Source organism: Salvelinus alpinus, chromosome 32, assembly GCF_045679555.1.
Source record: "Salvelinus alpinus chromosome 32, SLU_Salpinus.1, whole genome shotgun sequence".
NCBI classification, from domain to species: domain Eukaryota; kingdom Metazoa; phylum Chordata; class Actinopteri; order Salmoniformes; family Salmonidae; genus Salvelinus; species Salvelinus alpinus.
This window is the reverse complement of record NC_092117.1, coordinates 25202396-25225872: the sequence shown is the minus strand read 5'-3', so window position 1 is coordinate 25225872 and position 23477 is coordinate 25202396. Positions and strand designations below refer to the sequence as shown.

General features: G+C 42.1%; 2 protein-coding genes across 23 annotated transcripts in view; one reads left to right on the top strand and one right to left on the bottom strand.

The window, feature by feature from the left end:
- Positions 1 to 318: 318 nt before the first annotated feature.
- vip (vasoactive intestinal peptide) lies at positions 319 to 4181 on the bottom strand. Its single transcript, XM_071379708.1, has 6 exons — positions 4022 to 4181; positions 3344 to 3448; positions 2665 to 2769; positions 2070 to 2201; positions 1820 to 1922; positions 319 to 1396 (listed from the first exon to the last, which is right to left on the bottom strand). Coding segments are annotated over exons 1-6 (456 nt in total). The 5' UTR covers positions 4024 to 4181; the 3' UTR covers positions 319 to 1387.
- Positions 4182 to 8956: 4775 nt separating this feature from the next.
- The window catches only part of anapc1 (anaphase promoting complex subunit 1), a 47412-nt gene continuing 32891 nt past the window's right edge, over positions 8957 to 23477 (top strand). For 14 of the 22 annotated variants that reach the window (XR_011672396.1, XR_011672398.1, XR_011672389.1 and 11 more), the window contains exons 1-5: positions 16060 to 16150; positions 17518 to 17637; positions 19623 to 19778; positions 20014 to 20289; positions 21386 to 21524. Coding sequence is in view for 8 of the 22 variants with exons in the window: in XM_071380291.1 (XP_071236392.1) it covers positions 9861 to 9884; positions 9984 to 10139; positions 12920 to 13130; positions 14596 to 14696; positions 15734 to 15798; positions 16028 to 16064 (594 nt within the window). In the remaining 14 variants the exon portion in view is untranslated. Of the gene's footprint in view, positions 9885 to 9983; positions 10140 to 12919; positions 13131 to 14595; positions 14697 to 15733; positions 15799 to 16027; positions 16151 to 17514; positions 17638 to 19622; positions 19779 to 20013; positions 20302 to 21385; positions 21525 to 23477 lie in introns of those variants that run through there. The other 8 variants (XM_071380291.1, XM_071380295.1, XM_071380294.1 and 5 more) reach the window with 8 other exon arrangements.

Below are 23477 nucleotides of genomic sequence, written 5' to 3'. Positions count from 1 at the left end.
TGAGGCCCATGCATAATACAAAAACAATTTGACTTTGATCAATATACTTACTATGTAACTGTAAATAACAACCAGATTTTTACCAAAATATATCAATGCTTCATAATGCAAATTGAATATGGCCATTGCAATTGAAATTGTAAGCGTATCGGTGAGAATAGAGGTGTACACGAATGTCATGTCTGTTCAGGTCCCTTTTGTTATAAATTGCTCTAGCTGAAAGCTAAATGTAGACGTAAAATCCAAGGCTATTCTTTGTTATTCATTATGCCAGTTCAACCCTTCAATAATGGCAATCACACATAAAAACAATTGCACAAGTATACGTCATTTTATTCACTGAATATATTCGAAGTTACATTAGTTCAGAAAATGTACCAATAATTATGTGGAAACAATTTCTCAGTCATCTTTGTCACAGTCCTCTCATAACTATGATGATTCAAATACAGTATATGACTTATCTACAGTATGTCCGTTGACATAAATTCATGTTAATATTTATCTGCTATTCTACGCTTTGTCTCATGTCTTTGAAGTGAATAATACTTTTTTAAATGAGATCCCTGCCATTATCTAGTTTGAATATTTCCACTGTGTAACTGAGACTGAGAAGGTAATTGCTTTAAAGTTCTTCTCTGTGTTGTGCTGATTTGATAGCAAATAACATGCTAATTTGTCACATTGGCATGAAACTGATCAATTCATTTCAAATGCTATGAAGTTGATATTCATAAAATCAAATGTAATAGTCTTTGTTTCCCATCTTCATTCAGCTGAGCAGGTCATCAAAGCACGTGTTGAGTGCAACTGTAAGTTTGTGATGTAATTTGTAAGTAACTTAGCAATACCTTTTCTCCCAACAAGTTTGTTTTTTACATGAAAATAAATAATCAACATCAATATTTACTTACAAAATTACTCAGCTTTGAAAAATAAATGGACATCTTTTATTTGGTGGACGGTTTCACAGAACTAAATGCTCTAGGTAAGTTTTTGCACAAGGTATAGCGTTGTTCCACATGGATATAAAGTGATTATATGCATCATAGCCGCTCTAAATGTGGTCCTCTTCTGTTTAAGCTGATGGTACTCTATAGCAGTATAAAGCTTGTTTAAAATGCATTTATTGAACTACCATTTACAGAGTCCTGGACAAAGCAAATCTATCTAATCCCAGGTGGACATGTATAATATTTACTGTGGCCTACATCTTTAGACCAATATTTTTTGTTTTAGTATATCTTATATACAATGTAAACATTCACTTTATACTGTAGAGATAACCACACATGACTTTTAGCCCGTTGTTGAAGAACTTAAATATTGTTTTGAATGGTAGATCGATGAGGTTGACGATTGAGGTCGTCACACCAGTGGCTCTTCTTCAGAGTGGCTGAAAAAGACAGTTGAAGAAGAGGGAAGATGGAGGGAGAGATATTTGATTATTGATCAGAATACAGAGTTTCAGATCATGAGAAGACGTGATGAGGGCATTCATTTAGTGGAAACATTCTACTGTATTGCCCATAAGCTTTCATTAGCTGAGCTCCTGTTGTAAAATGTAAGTATTCCTATGGGTATATGTTGTTAGCCGTGCAAAATAGATGCAGCTATGTTTGTCCACTAAACTCCACTATACAGATATCAGGTCTTGCTGTCTCTATGGTAGCAGTGCAACCACACTGTGTTGAATACCCTGTTTACGCAATGACCACCACAGTAACAACCCAATGGAGAGGGCGTTCAACTGAACGCACAGATGGGGGGGGGGTGAAACTGAATGGGAATGGAGGGGGAGAAGTGAGACTGAACCTACCAATTGGAAGTTATTGAGAAGGTGATCTACGTTGACGTCATCATAGCTCTCTTGAAACGAGGGCTCACTTCTGGATTCTTCTTGCATGGGAGGGTCTTCTTGACTGAAAAGAGAAGAAGGGTACATTGTACTTCTGTCATACTGGGGAGAGACCCTGCGTACATGCACATCCTGACATACACATGCATGCACACTCGCAAACACACCACACACACACACACACACAATCTATTATTGTGCTTGTTCCCACCTTCTCTTTCCTGTCAGAACCGAGTTCAGATATTTCTTCACAGCCATCTGTTTGCGGAAGCGACTGTAGTTGTCTGTGAATATGGCATCTGAGTGGCGCTTCACTGGTACCTGGTCTTCCATCATGTCATCACTGTGACAAATGAACCACAACACATTTTAGTCCATCATTTTGAGACTTTTGCTAACCTTGTTATGACTTATACTGGACCTATCCAATAGGGTTATTTAAACCATAAGTAGATCACAATTTAGATGACAAATCTCTTAAAATTACAACAAATTAGGTTATTAACAGTTTAAGGCAGATATGCTAATACAACATTGTTAGGGATATATCAAAAGGTTTTCACTGAGAATAAAATGACAGAAATAGGTTACAGGAAGAAAATTTTATGGAATAGATATTTCTGTCATGCTGTCATTCCTGACTCTATAAATGTTTTCAATAAACCTGAATGCTTCAGAAAATATGTTAATATCAAAGTTATCATACTGTTAAAATTGTTTGAATTTGAAAGGCGCTCTATTCGCGTTAAATAGGGAAACCAAACTCCGCGCGATAATCTGAACGAAAAGCATAAAATAGAGCCTACCTGACTCGCTTTCCGATCAAGGATTCCAGATACCGCCGCGCGGATAGCTGTCCAAGAAGTTTGCTGTATCCACTAGTAAAGAGACCGTCTGCGTGTCTCGTCGGTCTGTCAACAGATTAAAACAGATTATTAGTCACCGTGTGTAGCAAAAATCTGAAACGGGGGTTTGTGTTCCAAAAGGCTACATTAGGGTAAAATGTTTTGCCTATGTCGATACTCTTAGACAATACAAAAATAACATTTGTTGTCATGAGACGGACAGACACTTTTAAATTCGTTGTTTTGTATCCTCTCTGGGTATGCTAACATCCAAGATTATATTGGAAGAAATTACCACGTTCCACTAATTATTCATTGCTTTCAACATAATATCCATTTAGGCCTACATGAAAGTAGCCTAGATGACAGAACATAAAACATGATTTCTCAAGACTTAAATATTATTGTTAGAAAGTAGCTTTGTACTAGGATATAGTCGATTAATTAATTAATTGTTTATCATCGTGTTTATTAATTAACCCCAGAGTAAGAATAGGTTAGAACACTTTAACGTTATATAAATTAGTATATTGCAGTTCTTGAACTCTTTGGCAAAAGTAACTATTGATGCTCTTTTAGTCATGTCCTCTTGCACATAAATAATACATCTTTAAATGAGTAATAGCGGTATTATTCCTACCTCATAGATGCATATGGCAAACACTGAGTCCGGGAATATAGCACACTGCACAGGGCTATTAGAAAAAAGAGCTGGGAGCCGTTCCTTTGTAACATCGCTTTATACCTGTAAAGGGAGATAGGGTTTTATTCACTACTGTTGCTTTCACATAGCCTACATTCTTATAGTCAATGTGAAACAACTACATTTCTCAAAATCCTGCTTGCCTCGTTATTCGGTACCACTTTACGCACAGGAAAAAAGTTTACTCAAGACCTTCTCTTTTTATTGTATTGTAAAGGAATAAGAGTAAACCACATGAGTAAACAAGTTTGCCGATTGTGCTAGCCAGTGCTACCAGAACAAAATTACGTTTTGCGCAAATGTCCAATTGCGCACGTATCCAGTTAGTTAGGACTTGGTTTCAACCTTTGTATGAGCATTTGTTTGTCCTCAAATACAATTGCCAATCACAAATCAATCTTATAATTGGAATCCATAACTATTTCAAGTTATTAATTTGCTAGAAGATGGACAGAATTACTTCTAATGAATCCAAATATGTTTATGCTTGATTGCAGAGGTAAAAACACATTGTAGCCTATGCAATTAGAATATGATGCGAAGCCTAACTGAAAATAATATCAAACAAATAGCATAATTATCTCAAACAAATAGCATCATTGGAAAAAGTCTTACATTTGCCAAAATTATCCGCTGCTCTGCTCGGGTACCGGGTGCTGTCCAAGGTCTTGAAACGCTTTGTGGCTGTATCACCTGGAGAAGTCACGGAACACTGTTCAAAACCTCAGATGCTTCTTCAACTATCAGAGTCTCTTTCTATACCTTCAACCCTTCCCTCGTTTTATACTTCTGAATACTTTTAGTCAAGCAGGAGGGCAGACAGATTTGATCAAGGTTGATACGTCATAAAAGTCCCATTGGGATTGATACGTTCGTCATTGGCTTGTTCGCATGCTCAGCAGAACCAGCCCTATGGTAAAACGTGATTTTGCTCATACAAAAATGACTTATTGCATATCATAGGTGTTGACTCAACTTATGTTATCCCTAGATGCTGTACCACTTGCATTGGTAGGCCTAATAGGGGTAAACACAGGCAGCCCAATTCTGATATTTGTTCAACTTATTGGTCTTTCGACCACTCACATCAGATCTTTTCACATCAGATATTTTTCAGAGCTGATCTGATTGGTCAAAAGACCAATTAGTGAAAAAAGATCAGAATTGGGCTGCCTGTGTAGCAGCCTAAGAGAAATAAACAGTAAAAATATATTTTTTCTATTTAGTAAGCAAAGTAAATATAATATTATACACAATGTGACATCTTGGACTATAACTCCCTCTGAATGGTTGCGAAGTGTCTGTATGACAGACATGAAGAAAAACAAACTACATGAAACCATAAATCCTCTTATCAGTTTCAGCACCAATATCTCCTTCCCTTTCTCCTGTTCCACATCCTCTCTCCACCTCTCCCATCTCATCATCTTTTTCTCTATATCACTCTATTCTTCTCCTAACCACCCTTAGTCCCACCGCTGCCTATTGTCTCCCACAATATAAGGACATTAAACGTTGACATTCCCTTACTCAATGCAGATGAAAGGCTCAGTTGATACAGATGTCAGATGCTCTCATGGAATATACACGCGTGTGAGTATAGGCCCACTTCCATTTCACCAGAACAAATCACATACAAGTTCATCATCTCCTCATTAGGTTTAACTAGATAAAGATTCACACAGATGTTCTGATTTTAGAGAGTGCATTGAACAGAGTTGTTCCCAGAGAGAATTAATATTATAGATTTTGTGATCGTAATGTTAGTCTGGTAGATGCAAGACTGGATGGCTGTTGTGCTGGAATGTTGGTGGTTCCATGGGAAAATAGATCAATCCATGTAGAACATATCTCAAAACTCAAGTACTGACCAATGTGTTTCATAATTTGTTTGACACTCTGGTTAATTTGAGTGATATGCTTCAGGATTGAGCCACAGTGTTGTATTTCAGCATCTGGATTCAGTATCAGCATTGGACTCTAATTCAGCTGTACTGATTCTCAGTGTTGGGTCTCATTGAATGCATCTCATATCTCCAAGACTGGGTGGTTGTAATAGCCCTATCTCAACCAGGAGCCTCTGGAAACCTAATCACAATTGTAATGTAATCATGCCAAACATAAAGTTGATTAGGGACAAAGGACTGGGGAACATGCTCATTTAATTGACAGCGATGATTTGAAACAGAGTCTGGTAAGGACTCCTTATACAGGAAATGTATGTATTATTTTGAAGGAATGTGCAGAATTGACAAGTTCCTATGTATGAGACAGTTAAAAGATCCACAGAAACTACAACATTGATGAAACCATAATTTTGATGTTATGATGCACAGCCTTTTAAATTCCTCTAGATTAGAAGTTAACTCTCAGCCATCCAGCAATAACGCCAGTCAGCATCACGTCACATGCTTAGGACCCTGGGACTGAACATCTCCCTCTGTAACTGGATCCTGGACTTCCTTACGGGCTGACCCCAGGTGATGAAGGTAGGCAACATCCCCTTCGCCACGCGAACCCTCAACACGGGGGCCCCACAGGGGTGGGTGCTTAGTCCTCTCCGCCACGCATGACTCCAACACCATCGGGGGGGTGGAATCACTGCTTGGTATGGCAATGGTACCACCCTCGATTGCATGACACTACAGAGGGGGTTGCAGACAGTACATCACTGGGGCCGAGCTCCCTGCCATCAGGCGGTGTGAGAGGAAGGTCCGGAAAACCGTTAGATACTCCAGCCACCCAGGCCATAGACTGTTCTCTCTGCTTCCGCAAGGCAAGCGGTACCCGTACATCAAGTCTGACACCAACAGGCTCCGGAACAGCTTCTATCCCCATGTCATAACACTACTAAATAGCTAACTAAATAGGTAACATTTTGGCTTCATGGACTATCTGAGTTGACCTTTGTATTTTATTCTTATTTTTGCACTGTCTTTATGCACACTCACAGGTTCCTAACACACACACTGACACTGCAACCCACATACAAACACTCAGTCCATAATTTAATAATATTATGTGTGTGTGTGAGCAAATGATGGAGTGAGTGTTTGTATGTGTGTTGTAGTGTCAGTGTGCGTTATACTGACTCTACAGCCACACACACCCACTCACATACAATCATAATATACACTGCTGCTACTCTGTTTATCATATATCCCGATGCCTAGTCACCTTACCCCTATACATATCTACCTCTTTCACTCCAGTATCCCAACACACGGTAAATATGGCACTGGAACTGACCCTGTATGCTTACTTACTTTATCGTGCTCTTCCTATTTCTTATTTTCATATCGCGTGTGTTTTTGTTCAACCTTGTTATTTTTAGTATTACAATGTTATTGATTACTGCATTGTTGGGGTTAGAGCTTGCAAGAAAGGCATTTCACTGTACTTGTGCATGTGACATTAAAACTTGAAACTTGAAATGGAAACTTGAATATCATTATACATTATGCAAGCAATACAGTTAATCCTTCATCACGCTTCAATACCTAATGGACAGAATACGCAACAGAAAATACCTGGCCCTGAGTCGGATGCTGGGGAATACCCCAGCTTGTTAGAGCCTATTGTGGTTTAGATTATCTGTCCACTGAACACTGGAGATGTGTTTGTTGCCAAATTGGCACTGACAGACTGATTTACAGGCCAGGGTCTAATATGACAGACATGGCCTTCATGGTGAGTCAGTTTTATGTAGTTTGCTTGAGGAACTCACGACCCAGTCGATGACCTTATCACCAATCTCATGGGTTCCCTCACCAGGTTAAAGGTCCACCTGGATCTTATGAGTATTGGATCATCTTATGGGGCAGGGGTACTCAACTCTTACCCTATGAGGTCCGGAGCCTGCTGGTTTTCTGTTCTACCTGACAATGAAATGCACACACCTGGTGTCCCAGGTCTAAATCAGTCCTTGATTAGAGGGGAAAAATAAACAAATGCAGTGGAACTGGCTTCGAGGTCCAGAGTTGAGTTTGAGGGTTATAGAGGAAATTAGATGGCAAAACTAGGTCCAATAAATCAAGACTGAGGGAGAGAATTTTCTTCAGAGTGGAGACCATGAACAGTACGTGTCATTTTCCCTTTCACTGGCAAACCAAGGGCAAATTGAACATGGAAATTGAACATTTACAAATATAGATCATTGGTATGTTCTAAATTGTGTACTTTGTTTTATTTAAAGAAAAAATCCCCATTTCATTCAAGATCTCAACTTTGATAAGCTACTGATTTGGAAAAATATTGCATTTAGGCAATACAAAACCATAACTTTGATCTTAGGTTTCCAAATGGGCCCAAATACAACACACACTGTAGGCTGAGGTTACACCTTATTTTGGGCCCCTGGGGGACCTGTAATCACAGTCCTGTTTTAGGTTGAAATCCCTGTAATGGATCAATTAAGCAAATAGCTCTTCATAGCATCCTAACTAATTCTGTAAATACATTTGTGTCTCAAGCCACATGGAAGACATTAATGCCCAGTAATGGTCTCAGTGCTTCATTAGTCCAGTAATCAAAGGCACAAACCACCCTACAACGCCCCTGGGACCTTAAGTCATCAGATCCAATCACATTACATCTTTGTCTTTCTGGGCTGATCTCAGAGGTAGAGTCATGTTTTGCATTTCCTTCGATACTAACAAGATAAATAGTGTATTTAAGGCATGTCATTCAACTCTCTGAGGAGTTGGTTCTCTGGATATTGTCTATCTGTGACAGTCAGAGAGCAGGAGAGTGTTCACAGGTGAACTTCTCTCATGCCTTTGACAAAATAATTGTACAGTAGAATTTAATATGAATATATTTTCTGGTTGTTCCAGACACACTTTACAGATTTTACTGCCACACAAGAACAGTTGCTTTCAGAGGAAGTACTTATGTGGAAGGAATTCTTATCACAGATGTTGAGAGATACTTCACAAATCTTTTTGTAAAAATGCTTTCTTAAGGTGTCAATTTTGCCCTGCCCTAGACAGACATCTTGAGAGCAGTCAGAGGTGAGTGAGTACTACAATATAAAAAATTATCAAGTTCAATAACAGGTGTGAAGGCACACTCTGTTTTGTGATGTACCTCGGGACAAACAGGAATATTGGCAGAGAGAAAAACCTAGTTTAGCGGGCACACTGGGGGATGGAATAGTCCCCTAAATATCTCTATTAAACTCATATTGTTTTGACACATCCATCTCTAGTCCCTATGTCACCTGGATTCGTGAGCAGCAATGACAATGAAAAATTTAGAAAAATTTAAGAAAATCCGGACATGGCTTATATCAAAGAGTTCAGCATGTTTACACCTGGCTTTGTCCTATTGCATCCCAGAGAGTAAATCATTCGGAGATGAATACTTTTTGCATTGCAATTTCTTATAATAAATAGGCCTACTTATTGTCCAGCAAAAGAGGTTTCATATAACTTCCCCATTCTCTCTGTCTACAATGTATCATATTACTGAAAATATGAATATGTAAATATTACCACTTGACACGTGTGCGTCACTTTCCACCTTCCTACTTGATTGGTTGATAAAGTGAGGTGAAGCTCCTGAGGACAGCAAGATGTCAGAGCACTTGCGAAAAACGGAAGTGTATTCTTATTTTAGGGGTTGCTTTAAGTTCTTTTTATGTTGACCATGCTGAACACGTGGTACCCAAGTAAGAGTCAAATAAAGAAAACACAAGGATTCCGAGACAAGGGCCAAAAAAGGACTTATTATCAGGTTCGCGCCTGTACCACTGCAGCATGCTAGCTAGCTAACGAGACAGTATGCAAATCTAAACATGGTTGCTAGCGAGTTAGCCAGACACAAACATGCAACACTAAACGCTATGCTATGTGTACTTGAAGTTTGCGAAATGTATCCAGATTATATTAACAAGCTCCTAGTAGCTAACTAAGTTATGGTGATGACCACAGTCACAGACAGTAACTTTGCTAGCTAAATTCGCTACTGTTACTATTTGATCGTATGTTCAAGCCAACGGCTAGCTGCGTAGTTAGCCATCATTAGCTGTTATAGCTAGTTACTTGTCTGCCGTTCGGCATGTTCTACCTAGCTAGCAGTTTAGTTGGCTGCACTATAAGCAATTCACAATGATCTGCGGGGCTTGCATGTTATGCTGTTATTTAATTTTGAACATTAAGTCACTGGTCTCATTGTATTCTCTAGGTATTTCACAGCATTTTATGTGAAGTTTAACAGGATATCTCTAAGTGAAATATACTGTCAGATATTCACTCCTGCGTCGCTCAGAAATAATGCTGATATCTGAAACTCATGTCGAACGACTATGAAGAGCGAGCCACAAAGATAGCCGCGGGGGAATTGCAGTCAGTTGTCCCGTTTGGCGTGAGCAGTGCAATAACCACCCGAACGCTGTAAACCTGCAGCTGCAAGCCTCTAAGCTCAGGTCCTCAGACAGAAGGTCCCCTCCAGGATGTCACTACAGCAGAAGGTGAGGGTAAGACTGGGGGGAGGGGATCTGTTGTGTGGTGGTTCCTTATGATACAGACAGCAGTCATGTGTAATGTTGTTTTCACTATTGTGTGGATGTTTACAGGAGTGTTGGTTGCTGAGAAAAGGTTCCAGTGTGGACAGTGATGAGAATGAGGAGGAGCTCTATGCAGCAGGAAACATGGTCATATGGAGCAGAGGGAGCAAGAGTCACGCTTCCCATGTTTACAAGGCTTTCACTGTGGGCAGTCCAGTAGTACAGGTAATTGAACTAAACATGTCATATTGAACATACACCGAGTTTACAGAACATTAGGAACACCTTCCCAGCTGCAGGTTTACAGCGTTCGGGTGGTTATTGCACTGCTCACATCAAACGGGACAACTGACTGCAATTCCCCCGCGGCTATCTTTGTGGCTCGCTCTTCATAGTCGTTCGACATGAGTTTCAGATATCAGCATTATTTCTGAGCGACGCAGGAGTGAATATCTGACAGTATATTTCACTTAGAGATATCCTGTTAAACTTCACATAAAATGCTGTGAAATACCTAGAAAATACAATGAGACCAGTGCTGAATACAACAGGTGTTGATTTGATTTTGTGTAGACATTACAGTGAAAATCTTACTTATGCGCCCATAACCAACAGTGCAGTTTCAAAAATATGGATAAGAGATAAAAGTAACAAGTAATTAAATAGCAGCAGTAAAAAATAACAATATATACAGGGGGGTGCCGGTACAGAGTCAATGTGCGGGGGCACCGGTTAGTTGAGGTAGTATGTACATGTAGGTAGAGTTATTAAAGTGACTATGCATAGATGACAACAGAGAGTGGCAGTGGTGTGTGTGTGTGGGGGGGGGGGGGGGTGCAAATAGTCTGGGTAGCCATTTGACTAGATGTTCAGGAGTATTATGGCTTGGGGTAGAAGCTGTTTAGAAGCATCTTGGACCTAGACTTGGTGCTCAGGTATCACTTTTTCTGTAGTCCACAATCACCTCCTTTGTCTTGATCACGTTGAGGGAGAGGTTGTTGTCCTGGCACCACATGGCCAGGTCTCTGACCTCCCTATAGGCTGTCTCGTTGTTGTCGGTGATCAGGCCTACCACAGTTGTCATTGGCAAATTTAATGATGGTGTTGGAGTCCTGCCTGGCCATGCAGTCATGAGTGAACAGGGAGTACAGGAGGGGGCTGAGCACGCACCCCTGAGGGGCCCCTGTGTTGAGGATCAGTGTGGCGGATGTGTTGTTACCTACCCTTACCACCTCGGGGCGGTCCGTCAGGAATTCCAGGATCCAGTTGCAGAGGGAGGTGTTTAGTCCCAGGGTCCTTAGCTTATTGATGAGCTTTGAGGGCTCTGTGATGTTGAACGCTGAGGTGGTATGTAAACAGCTACGAAGAATACAGATGAGACAATGAATAGCATTCTCACATAGGTGTTCCTTTTGTCCAGGTGGGAAAGGGCAGTGTGGAGTGCTATAGAGATTGCATCATCTGTGGATCTGTTGGGGTGGTATGCAAATTGGAGTGGGTCTAGGGTTTCTGGGATGATGGTGTTGATTTGAGCCATGTCCAGCCTTTCAAAGCACTTCATGGCTACAGACGTGAGTGCCTCGAGTCAGTAGTCATTTAGGCAGGTTACCTTAGTGTTTTTGGGAACAGGCACTATGGTGGTCTGCTTAAAACATGTTGGTATTACGGACAGGGAGAGGTTGAAAATGTCAGTGAAGACACTTGCCAGTTGGTCAGCGCATGCTCGCAGTACACGTCCTGGTAATCCATCTGGCCCTGTGGCCTTGTGAATGTTGACCTGTCTAAAGGTCTTACTCACATTGGCTGCGGAGAGCGTGATCACACAATCTTCCGGTACAGCTGGTGCTCTCATGCTTGTTTCAGTGTTATTTGCCTCAAAGCGAGCATAGAAGGAATTTAGCTCGTCTAGTAGGCTCGTGTCAATGGGCAGCTCTCGGCTCCGCTTCCCTTTGTAGTCTATAATGGTTTGCAGGCCCTGCCACATCTGACGAGCGTCAGAGCCGGTGTAGTATGACTCGATCTTAGTCCTGTATTAATGCTTTGCCTGTTTGATGGTTCGTTGGAGGGCATAGCGGGATTTCTTATAAGCTTCCGGGTTAGAGTCCTGCTTCTTGAAAGCGGCAGCTCTAGTCTTTAGCTCAGTGCGGATGCTGCCTGTAATCCATGGCTTCTGGTTGGGGTATGTACTCTCGGTCATTGTGGGGACGACGTCATCAATGCACTTATTGATGAAGCCAATGACAGATGTGGTGTACTCCTCAATGCCATTGGAGGAATCCTGGAACATATTCAAGTCTGTGCTAGCACAACAGTCCTGTAGCTTAGCATCTGCTTCATCTGACTGCTTTTTTATTGATATAGTCACTGGTGCTTCGTGCTTTAATTTTTGCTTGTAATTAGGAATCAGGAGGATGGAATTATGGTCAGATTTGCCAAACGGAGGGAGAGCTTTGTATGTGTCTCTGTGTGTGGAGTATAGGTGATCCAGAGTTCTTTTCCCTCTGGTTGCACATTTAACATGCTGATAGAAATGTGGTAAAACAGATTTGTTTCCCTGCGTTAAAGTCCCCGGCCACTATGAGCGCCACCTCTGGGTGAGCGTTTTCCTGTTTGCTTGTGGCGGAATACAGCTCATTCAATGCTATCTTAGTGCCAACCTCTAACTGAGGTGGTATGTAAACAGCTACGAAGAATACAGATGAGAACTCTCTCGGTAGGTAGTGTGGCCTTCAGCTTTCATAATATACTCTACCTCAGGCGAGCAATAGCTCGAGACTTCCTTAGATATAGTGTACCAGCTGTTATTTACAAAATACATAGTCCGCCGCCCCTTGTCTTACCAGACGCCGCTGTTCTATCTTGCCGGTACATCGTATAACCAGCTGGCTTTATGTTGATATTGTCGTCGTTCAGCCATGACTCCGTGAAGCATAAGATGTTACAGTTTTGTATGTCCCGTTGGTAGTTTAATCTTCCACGTAACGCGTCGATTTTATTGTCCAAAGATTCCACGGTTGCTAGCAGAATTGAGGGAAGTGGGGGTTTATTCGATCGCCTTCGAATTCTCAGAAGGCAGCCCGCTCTCCGGCCCCTCTTTCTCCGCCTCCTCTTCACGCAGATCACTGGGGCCGGGGCCTGTTCCCGAGGGAGCCGTATTTCCTCCGCCTCGGGCTCGTCAGAGTCGTGAAAGAAGAAAAAGGATTCTGCTGGTCTGTGGTGAGTAATCGCAGTCCTGATGTCTAGAAGTTATTTTTGGTCATAAGAGACGTAGCGGCAACATTATGTACAAAATACGTAAAAAAATAAGTTACAAACAAACAAAAAAACACTATCGGTTGGGGGCACGTAAAACGTCTGCCTTCTGCTCCGACGCCATCTTAGTAAGTTGCACCCCTTTTGCCGTCAGAACAGCCTCAATTCGGGCATGGACTCTACAAGGTGTTGAAAGCATTCTACTGGGATGCTGGGCCATGTTGACTCCACTGCTTCCCATAGTTGTGTCAAGTTGGCTGGATGTCCTTTGGCTGGTGGACCATTCTTGATACAGGAAACTGTTGAGTGTGAAAAACTCAGAAGCATTGCAGTTATTGACACACTCAAACCGGTGTGGCTCCTACTACCATACCCCGCTCAAAGGCACTTAAATATTTTTTGTCTTGTTCATTCACCCTCTGAATGGCACGCATACACAATCCATGTCTCTAGGCATAAACAACCTCTTTCTTTAACCTGTCTCCTCCCCTTCATCTACACTGATTTGAAGTGGATTTAACACTTGACATCAATAAGGGATCATTATAACTTTCACCTGGATTCACCTGACCAGTCTGTCATGGAAGTAGGTGTTCCTAATGTATTGTACATTCAGTGTATACATACATACCGTGTGTGTACATTATATGGCATGTCTGTTTTCATCGTCAACATTGAGATACTAGTCAGCTTATCAAAAATACTTTTTTTCAGTATGTATATCCAGTAATGTCTCCCTAACGCCCTTTTCAAGCATTATGGTGTAATTTTGGTTTTCAGCAAAAGAAGTAGGCCTATGCATTTACATTACATTTACATTACATTTAAGTCATTTAGCAGACGCTCTTATCCAGAGCGACTTACAAATTGGTGCATTCACCTTATGATATCCAGTGGAACAACCACTTTACAATAGTGCATCTAACTCTTTTAAGGGGGGGGGGTTAGAAGGATTACTTTATCCTATCCTAGGTATTCCTTAAAGAGGTGGGGTTTCAGGTGTCTCCGGAAGGTGGTGATTGACTCCGCTGACCTGGCGTCGTGAGGGAGTTTGTTCCACCATTGGGGTGCCAGAGCAGCGAACAGTTTTGACTGGGCTGAGCGGGAACTGTACTTCCTCAGAGGTAGGGAGGCGAGCAGGCCAGAGGTGGATGAACGCAGTGCCCTTGTTTGGGTGTAGGGCCTGATCAGAGCCTGAAGGTACGGAGGTGCCGTTCCCCTCACAGCTCCGTAGGCAAGCACCATGGTCTTGTAGCGGATGCGAGCTTCAACTGGAAGCCAGTGGAGAGAGCGGAGGAGCGGGGATGCCACATCCTCTTCCTCATGATGTGTCATCATTAAATTCCAGAGCTCATTGATGTACATTTTAACCATTTCTTTTTCCCAGTGATGTTGTGAAGTGGTTTTAATTTGCTTTCTTGTATTCCAGAGCAGGATGTTATGGAACAGACTGTGTGTATTGTCCCGAGGAGCTGTGTGAATGGGCACAGTGTGACACCGAAGGACTTAATCTCCCCTCTACACTTTCAGGTGAGTTCCTTATCACTGACTGATGTAACAGCACGTTGTCTAAAATGTGTGCTAGCAACCATTTGACGTGTTCATAGTGTTTATGGCGTGTTAAATTTTGTGATGTACTACCTTGTGATGACGTCTTGAATTGTGATGTACTGTGAACATTGGTTAGAGAAATCCTTTTTTGTACATTTTGTCATGTCTTCCAGTCCTGGCCATCTAATTTCCTCATTAGAATCCCTTAAGTAGAACCAGCAGATATGGACAGTAATTATGTTTGTTTTACACAGTTATTGATATTCCCCAGGACCAGTCCATTGTCTTCTTAACCATTGGTAATGAGTGATTTGGCTCACTGACAGCTGACGAGAGGCTTCAGATTACAATGAAAAACAGCATCATGCAATTAACGGCCTTGGCATGTATGTGTCATTATTTTTCACATCAAAATTCACTTGACATGATTTAATTTGATATCTTTTTTTCCTGGTGAGTTGCGGGAAACACTGAGTAAACCTAGGCCTACGTCGTGACGTACAGGGGAAATGACGGTGCTTTCTTGGGGGTGAATTTAGCTCATGTTGTTTGGGTCCACATTTACAGACCAGATTTTTTTTAACCAGTTGTAGTTAAGACAAGACTGTAAGACTCCACCATTCTACAATCATGGTAAATAGGGACATGTCTTGATCCCCAACAAGAGATACTATGAGAATGCAGACTGTCTGTTTCTTTAGTGAGCCATTCAAATGTTGACTAGAGTCATGATTCACAAGATCATCCAACTTTTTTTCTCCAACATCACCTTGAATAGGATTTCATGAAATTAAGTCCCGTGACTTTTACAGGTCTCTAATGTGTGGCCCACTAAATTTGGTCTGCTGTTGGAATGCAAAAGCCCTGCACCCGAGGCACCTCCAAGTCCTTCCGGATACATACAGTACACAGAAAAAACCCATAATACCCACTCCCTGCTGTTTCTGATCCCTTTTAGTTGATGCTAGTGTGTCAGGAGTGTTTTGAACATGCCACTGTGTCTCTGTGTTCTCAAGGAACCTCTTCCCACTGCATTCAGTATGCTGCACCCTCTGGATGAGAGTGGTGTGCAGACCTACAGGTGAGACTCAATAGAAATAGTCAACACAAATGTGAAACAAATTGTGGCAAAGAGAATGATGGAAAGCACCATACAAATAAACTATAATCGATGTTGAAACCTGAATGTTGGAGCCAGCATACTGTTGGTCCTCTTGCGATCCTTGACTGCTCTGTTAGCTGGCTGCCGGTACCTTAATTGCTGGCCCCATTATGGCTTGTTAATTGCTCATCTCCTGTGTCTCTGGCAGGTCTGTTCGAGGCTGCCTGTGTGCAATACGTCTCTGACAGCACCATGAAAATCGTCTTCTTCAACTGCAATCCCTCCATAGTTATATGACACCGTGCAGGGCATACACTCAGTCACTCCAGATGTAAGATAACATGCAAGAACAACCCCTTGTGTTAATGTTTAATGCTTCCTTCATGATTTTTCAGTGGTAAAAAATGGATTATTCATGTCATAAATGGAATTTAAGAATAGAATTCTCATCATGGCATTAGTGATGACTCAAAGGTCTATCTACAATCCCTTAGAGTGGACTTAAATTGGTCTGACCAGGGCCAGGGATAGTTCACCCAAATTACAAAATAAACATTGGTTTTCTTACCCTGTAAGCAGTCTATGGACAAGGTATCACAGCAATCTATGCTTTGGGTTTATTTCCCTGGCACTGTTTTCAAATGCTAACGTTTTAGAATTTGTGGCACAAATCCCATTCAGGTCATGGTACTGATATTAGCATTATTCGCACATCATGTCCAAATCATCCGAAACTATGTCAAATTGATTGTGACTCCCAACAAAGGCCCTTAAAGATGATTTGAATATCATGTGCAATGATGATTAATATCGGTACCATGACTTGAATGGGATTCCATGGGATGACGCGTTCTCAGGATGGGTGAGCCTAGTATGTTGATATTTGTTGCTTACTGCATTCGTTTTTAATAAACAGTATGTCTAAATATTACGTAGTAGGATTAGCACACAGTATGTCGTTTTAGTAAGTAGTAGGCAAGACAGACATGGACACTGCCCATGTAACAAATAATCAAACCCTGATCCGAACTATAGCAAACGGACGTTGCCCCTTTTTGTTTGAGCGCCATCGGTCCACATTGGACTGATATAAATTGCTAATTTGGTCTTGGGTTGGGGCTTTCTGAGTTGGGACCTATATTTCTAGAATGTCACCTGAAAACGATACATAGAGAACATCCTACTGGTATGGAACGGTAATGACACTCTTCTCTGAGTTAATTTCTTATCTGACCCCAATCTAAAATTCACAGCAGAGAGAAGTTGAGAAAAAATAGACTTCTTGGATCTTAAAGTCAACAAAAAAAAGAAAACAAGTTGGAGTCTACTATCTTCTGCAAGCCGCAGAGTAGGAGTACACTTTTACGTGCAGACCGTAACCACCCGGTACACCTTAAGCGAAACATCGGTGGGTCAATTCCTAAGACTCCTATGTAACTGTTCGAGCACAAAGCTAATGATATGCGCACCAGGCTCCTGCAACGTGGGTATGATTATAGTGCCATTGAACAGGGCTATACCTGTGCTAGAGACTGAATGTCAAAGCCTACTCAATGGCACTAATAGAAACCAGGACAAACCCCCCCACGTTTGTGTTTTTCCACGGGGTGCGGTCTCGTCAAATCCATTGTATTGAAACAAAAGTGATCCAAATCTACCAGTGTTCACACCATTGCCCCCTCTCATTGGTCTTAGCAGATTGTTATGCAAAGCATGCAGCTGCCCAAGAAGCGTGACACTTGGCCCCAGGCCCGTGTGGCCACTGTGTACATTGTGACAACATGACCAATACTACAGTTTTTTTCCCACCGAGAACAGGTAAATTATACAAAATCCAAAGCTTCATTAATTGTAGCACCACAAATATCATATACAGTGGGGCAAAAAAGTATTTAGTCAGCCACCAATTGTGCAAGTTCTCCCACTTAAAAAGATGAGAGAGGCCTGTAATTTTCATCATAGGTACACTTCAACTATGACAGACAAAATGAGAGAAAAAAAATCCAGAAAATCACATTGTAGGATTTTTTATGAATTTATTTGCAAATTATGGTGGAAAATAAGTATTTGGTCAATAACAAAAGTTATCTCAATACTTTGTTATATACCCTTTGTTGGCAATGACAGAGGTCAAACGTTTTCTGTAAGTCTTCACAAGGTTTTCACACACTGTTGCTGGTATTTTGGCCCATTCCTCCATGCAGATCTCCTCTAGAGCAGTGATGTTTTGGGGCTGTTGCTGGGCAACATGGACTTTCAACTCCCTCCAAAGATTTTCTATGGGGTTGAGATCTGGAGACTGGCTAGGCCACTCCAGGACCTTGAAATGCTTCTTACGAAGCCACTCCTTCGTTGCCCGGGCGGTGTGTTTGGGATCATTGTCATGCTGAAAGACCCAGCCACGTTTCATCTTCAATGCCCTTGCTGATGGAAGGAGGTTTTCACTCAAAATCTCACGATACATGGCCCCATTCATTCTGTCCTTTACACGGATCAGTCGTCCTGGTCCCTTTGCAGAAAAACAGCCCCAAAGCATGATGTTTCCACCCCCATGCTTCACAGTAGGTATGGTGTTTTTTGATGCAACTCAGCATTCTTTGTCCTCCAAACACGACAAGTTGAGTTTTTACCAAAAAGTTCTATTTTGGTTTCATCTGACCATATGACATTCTCCCAATCTTCTTCTGGATCATCCAAATGCTCTCTAGCAAACTTCAGACGGGCCTGGACATGTACTGGCTTAAGCAGGGGGACACGTCTGGCACTGCAGGATTTGAGTCCCTGGCGGCGTAGTGTGTTACTGATGGTAGGCTTTGTTACTTTGGTCCCAGCTCTGCAGGTCATTCACTAGGTCCCCCCCGTGTGGTTCTGGGATTTTTGCTCACTGTTCTTGTGATCATTTTGACCCCACGGCGTGAGATCTTGCGTGGAGCCCCAGATCGAGGGAGATTATCAGTGGTTTTGTATGTCTTCCATTTCCTAATATTTGCTCCCACAGTTGATTTCTTCAAACCAAGCTGCTTACCTATTTCAGATTCAGTCTTCCCAGCCTGGTGCAGGTCTACAATTTTGTTTCTGGTGTCCTTTGACAGCTCTTTGGTCTTGGCCATAGTGGAGTTTGGAGTGTGACTGTTTGAGGTTGTGGACAGGTGTCTTTTATACTGATAACAAGTTCAAACAGGTGCCATTAATACAGGTAACGAGTGGAGGACAGAGGAGCCTCTTAATGAAGAAGTTACAGGTCTGTGAGAGCCAGAAATCTTGCTTGTTTGTAGGTGACCAAATACTTATTTTCCACCATAATTTGCAAATAAATTCATTAAAAATCCTACAATGTGATTGTCTGGATTTTTTTTCTCATTTTGTCTGTCATAGTTGAAGTGTACCTATGATGAAAATTACAGGCCTCTCATCTTTTTAAGTGGGAGAACTTGAACAATTGGCTGACTAAATACTTTTTTGCCCCACTGTACATGCTCACGCTTCTGTGGGCTGCCTCTATTGGTCAAACTAAATGAGCATTGAAACTCCGCATCGCCGAACATAAGGCTGCTATTCGTAGTAAAACACGGACTATGCTATTGCGCGCCACTGTATAGAAGCCAACCATGGCTCACCTGCCTCCCTGCGCTTTGTAGCCATAGAATGTCCAAATTTCACCAAGAGGACGTAAACTTAAACAGGCTAATCAATGATTTTTCAATGTCTTCGTTTATATAATGTTGCCTTGATCTTTGGGGGGGGGGGTGGGTGTCTGGATTCACAGACACCCAAATATCACTTATACTTATTTTGACACCCAGCTTTCTGACTACACAACTGAAGAACGTCTCCAGGATGGATTCACTCGGCTCACTCTTCCATTGCCACGCCCTGCATAACCAAAACAGGATGACCTCATCACCAGGCCTCCACTCGTGTACTTACTCACCCAACATCTCCAGCATGGCTGCACTCAGGTGAGTTTATACCAGGTGTCTTCAGTTCTGTTCCTGGAGTGCCACAGAGTGCAGGCCTTCAAGTCAAATACCCAAATAGGATATTAAAATGATATAAATAGGATGCCTGCTGTCCCACAGGGTCATACAGTTTTAGTCAAACATTCATGCTCAAAAGCTTATGTCTCATTTACAACAACCACACCATTGACCATAACTAGCCACCCTTCTGCTGTCTTCTGACCCATGTCTGTAGCTGGTTCCACTCCCCTGGCATGGCTGCACACTCCTTGGCAATGGTGCAATTTAACATGTGGTACCACTCATGTCCCCCAGAGGGCACAGCTTCCTGCCCTCGCCCAACAGCACTGCCAACGAGTCTGCTTGTCCCAGAGATGAAGCCCATGGTGCCTGATCTATGCATTGAGCAGCTGTGGAGTGAGACTGCCTCCTCCCACAGGCCAGTGTCCGACATTCACCTCTGCACAACTGGCTACAGTGGTGTCATGGATCCTGCTCTGTGGCCTAGTGGGTCTGTAGACAGGTTTATATTGCTTTTGTCTAATAAACCTGGGTCAATGTCGCATTTATTTTTATTGTGACATGTTTAATGGTAACTGCAGATATAAGCGATATTTTCGAAAGATCTACCATTTTTATCCATTCAATGGGTGGATTTTTCTTTTGTAAAACTTTCCATATTGCGACAAATGATGGAAACTGTGTTTTCCGATTTTAAATGATAATTGACAAATCATTTTGAAGTTATGCGCGCCACGTGATGTCATGGCCCCAGATGCATTTGCAAATTTAAAAAAACTCTGTAAATATTATATATATATTTTTAGGGCTGGGTCACAATGTTCAGCTGTTTTTATCGACAAAAGATAGTTAAATGGAAACACACCGCAGTAGTCAATTTTCCTATTTTTTTTCTGTGCAAACTATAAATGTCAACAAACAATCTCTGGACAAGTTAATGGAAATATAGCTTGTGTTTACGATATGTTTTTAAATGCAGGAAATATTTGTATTAGGTGTGATAAATAATTAGAACGTCCTGAACATATTGCAAAATTGTAATGCCATTTCCATGGAAACCATTGTAGGGCATACTGTAAAATCTGTGGGAGAATTCAATTAAATAGATCTTTATTGTCCCTGTAGGGCAGTTCTTGTGCTGCATAAAAATACATGTACATACACACAGCAAATACCCATTGACATCGGGAAGATTTAAAAGCATTGAAAAAGAGCCATAGATGTATAAAATATCTGGCTTCTACAGTAAATATCTGGCTTCTACAGTAAATATCTGGCTTCTACAGTAAATATCTGGCTTGTACAGTAAATATCTGGCTTCTACAGTAAATATCTGGTTGCTATACAGTTATGGTCTGTGAGAGGGGTTAACAACACTCTGCTTCTGTAGGGAGCTGAGCTGCCAGGCCTCCAAGGTGTTCAGCTTTCTGTGTCCTGTAGCTTTCTGTGTCCTGAATTGCTCTAGAATGTAGAGCTGAAATGGATTAGTTCCCCCGACTTGGCACTAATCTTCTTGATTGTGTCCATACGTCCTGGGTAGCTGATTTAAGTGTTCTGTTTGTCCCTCCTCCCTTTCTGTTGGCCAGGTGGCAGTGCTCTCTCCTGTATCAGAGCTGAGGGGCTCTACCAAGCACCACGGGCCCTCCTGTCTGGGTGACTACATCTTCCAAGTCTGTACCCTACATCCACGCCCTCGGAGACCCCTTCAGCAGCAGTGTCACCCTGGTGTGTGTGTGTATTGATATGTATGAAAGGGGGAGGGTATAATGAGTGTGTGGGTCTGGCTTGTTGGGAGGTGAGTACATGGACCTCAAGGGGTAAATGTTTCTTGAATGGACGCTAATTAATACATTTTTCTGTATTGTAACATAGAAAAGCTCCGCCTGTGTATAGAACAGAACTGAGCACCAGAGGCATGCTGGTATGTTTACTGGGTCCAATAAGGTCACAGCTCTCTGGGTCCACATTGTTACCTGCAAGGGGTAGTTTTGTCAAGACCGGTAAAGACATGCCATTCAGCCAAGGGACCTTCTCTCCCAGACCTGTCAGTCATTTCCATGCCCTTCTGAGCAAACCACTTTTAACAGATGTTTTTGAAAAGATTTGTAAATGTCAAAGTCCAATTGAGTAGGTTATAAAACATGTCATATTGATTAGATATTTATGTCCTGATATCTTAATGTATGTAAAATTATTCAGCAATATGTAACATTCAAGAGCGTTGAGTGACATGTAGATCTCAAATGATCCATATCTCTCTGTTAGTTTTTTGTAGGAGCTAAGCAATGGCACAATGCTGAGGAGAACTAGCCCTGAAATTGCTACCTCAGGGCTGGGTAAGGTTAACATGACAATGTGCAAAACCAATGTGTGTGGCGAGATTGGGCATTGGATTCGATGTCACACAGCTGAGTCATCCAGCGTTGATGGCCTGAAAATTGGGTTTAAGTGCTCCCAACCTCCTGCTGTCACATTGACGTAAACCTAAGGGGACCCCACCCTTCCTCACTCGTACCTACACACTCACTTTCCCCTAAACTCAGAACCCCTAATTTTTGTGTTCTACTCTGTTATTTAGCCCCCTCTCCCCAAATGTCTATTGGCATCCCTACCCCACACAGTCGAATATCTCCTGGCTCGCCATATGACACACACACACACCAAGCATACACACCAAGCATACACCCACACACCAACCATACTCACGCACACCCACACACCAAGCATACTCACACACACACCAAGCATACTCACATACACACACACACACGCATGCACGCACACACACAGCATACACACGCATGCACGCATGCACGCACACAAAAACAAAGCATACCCAACCACACAAAAACAAAGCATACAGACAGACACACACACACAAAGCATACAGACAGACACACACAAAGCATACACACACAAAGCATATACACACAAAAAGCATACACACACACACACACAAAGCGCATACACAAGCACACAAGCATACACACACACAAAGCATACACGCATACAAGCATAAACACACACGCATACACACACAAGCATACACACACGCACAAAGCACACACACACCCGCACGCATACACTCACGCGCATACACACTCGCGCACACACAACACAAAGCACGCACACACACACACAAACAATACATACGCACACACACACAGCATACACACACACACGCACGCACACACACGCAAGAAAGCACACACACACAAAGCATACACACACGCACGCACATATAAAAGCATACAAGCACACACACTACATACACACACACCTGCACGCATACACTCATGCACACGCACACACAGCATAAGCACACACACACACAACACACAAAGCAAACACACATAAAAGCATACACACACACACACAAAAAGCACACCAACACACAAAGCATACGCACGCACGCACGCCCACACAAAGCACATGCATAAACACACACACACACACAAAAAGCACACCAAAGCATACGCACGCACGCACGCCCACACAAAGCACATGCATAAACACACACACACAAAGCATAAACACGCACACAAAGCTCACGCACTCACACAAAACATGCATGCACACGCGCACTCAAAGCATACACCCAAAGCATACATGCACACACGCACGAACACAAAGCATACACTCAAAGCACACACAAATCACGCATGCACCCACAAATCA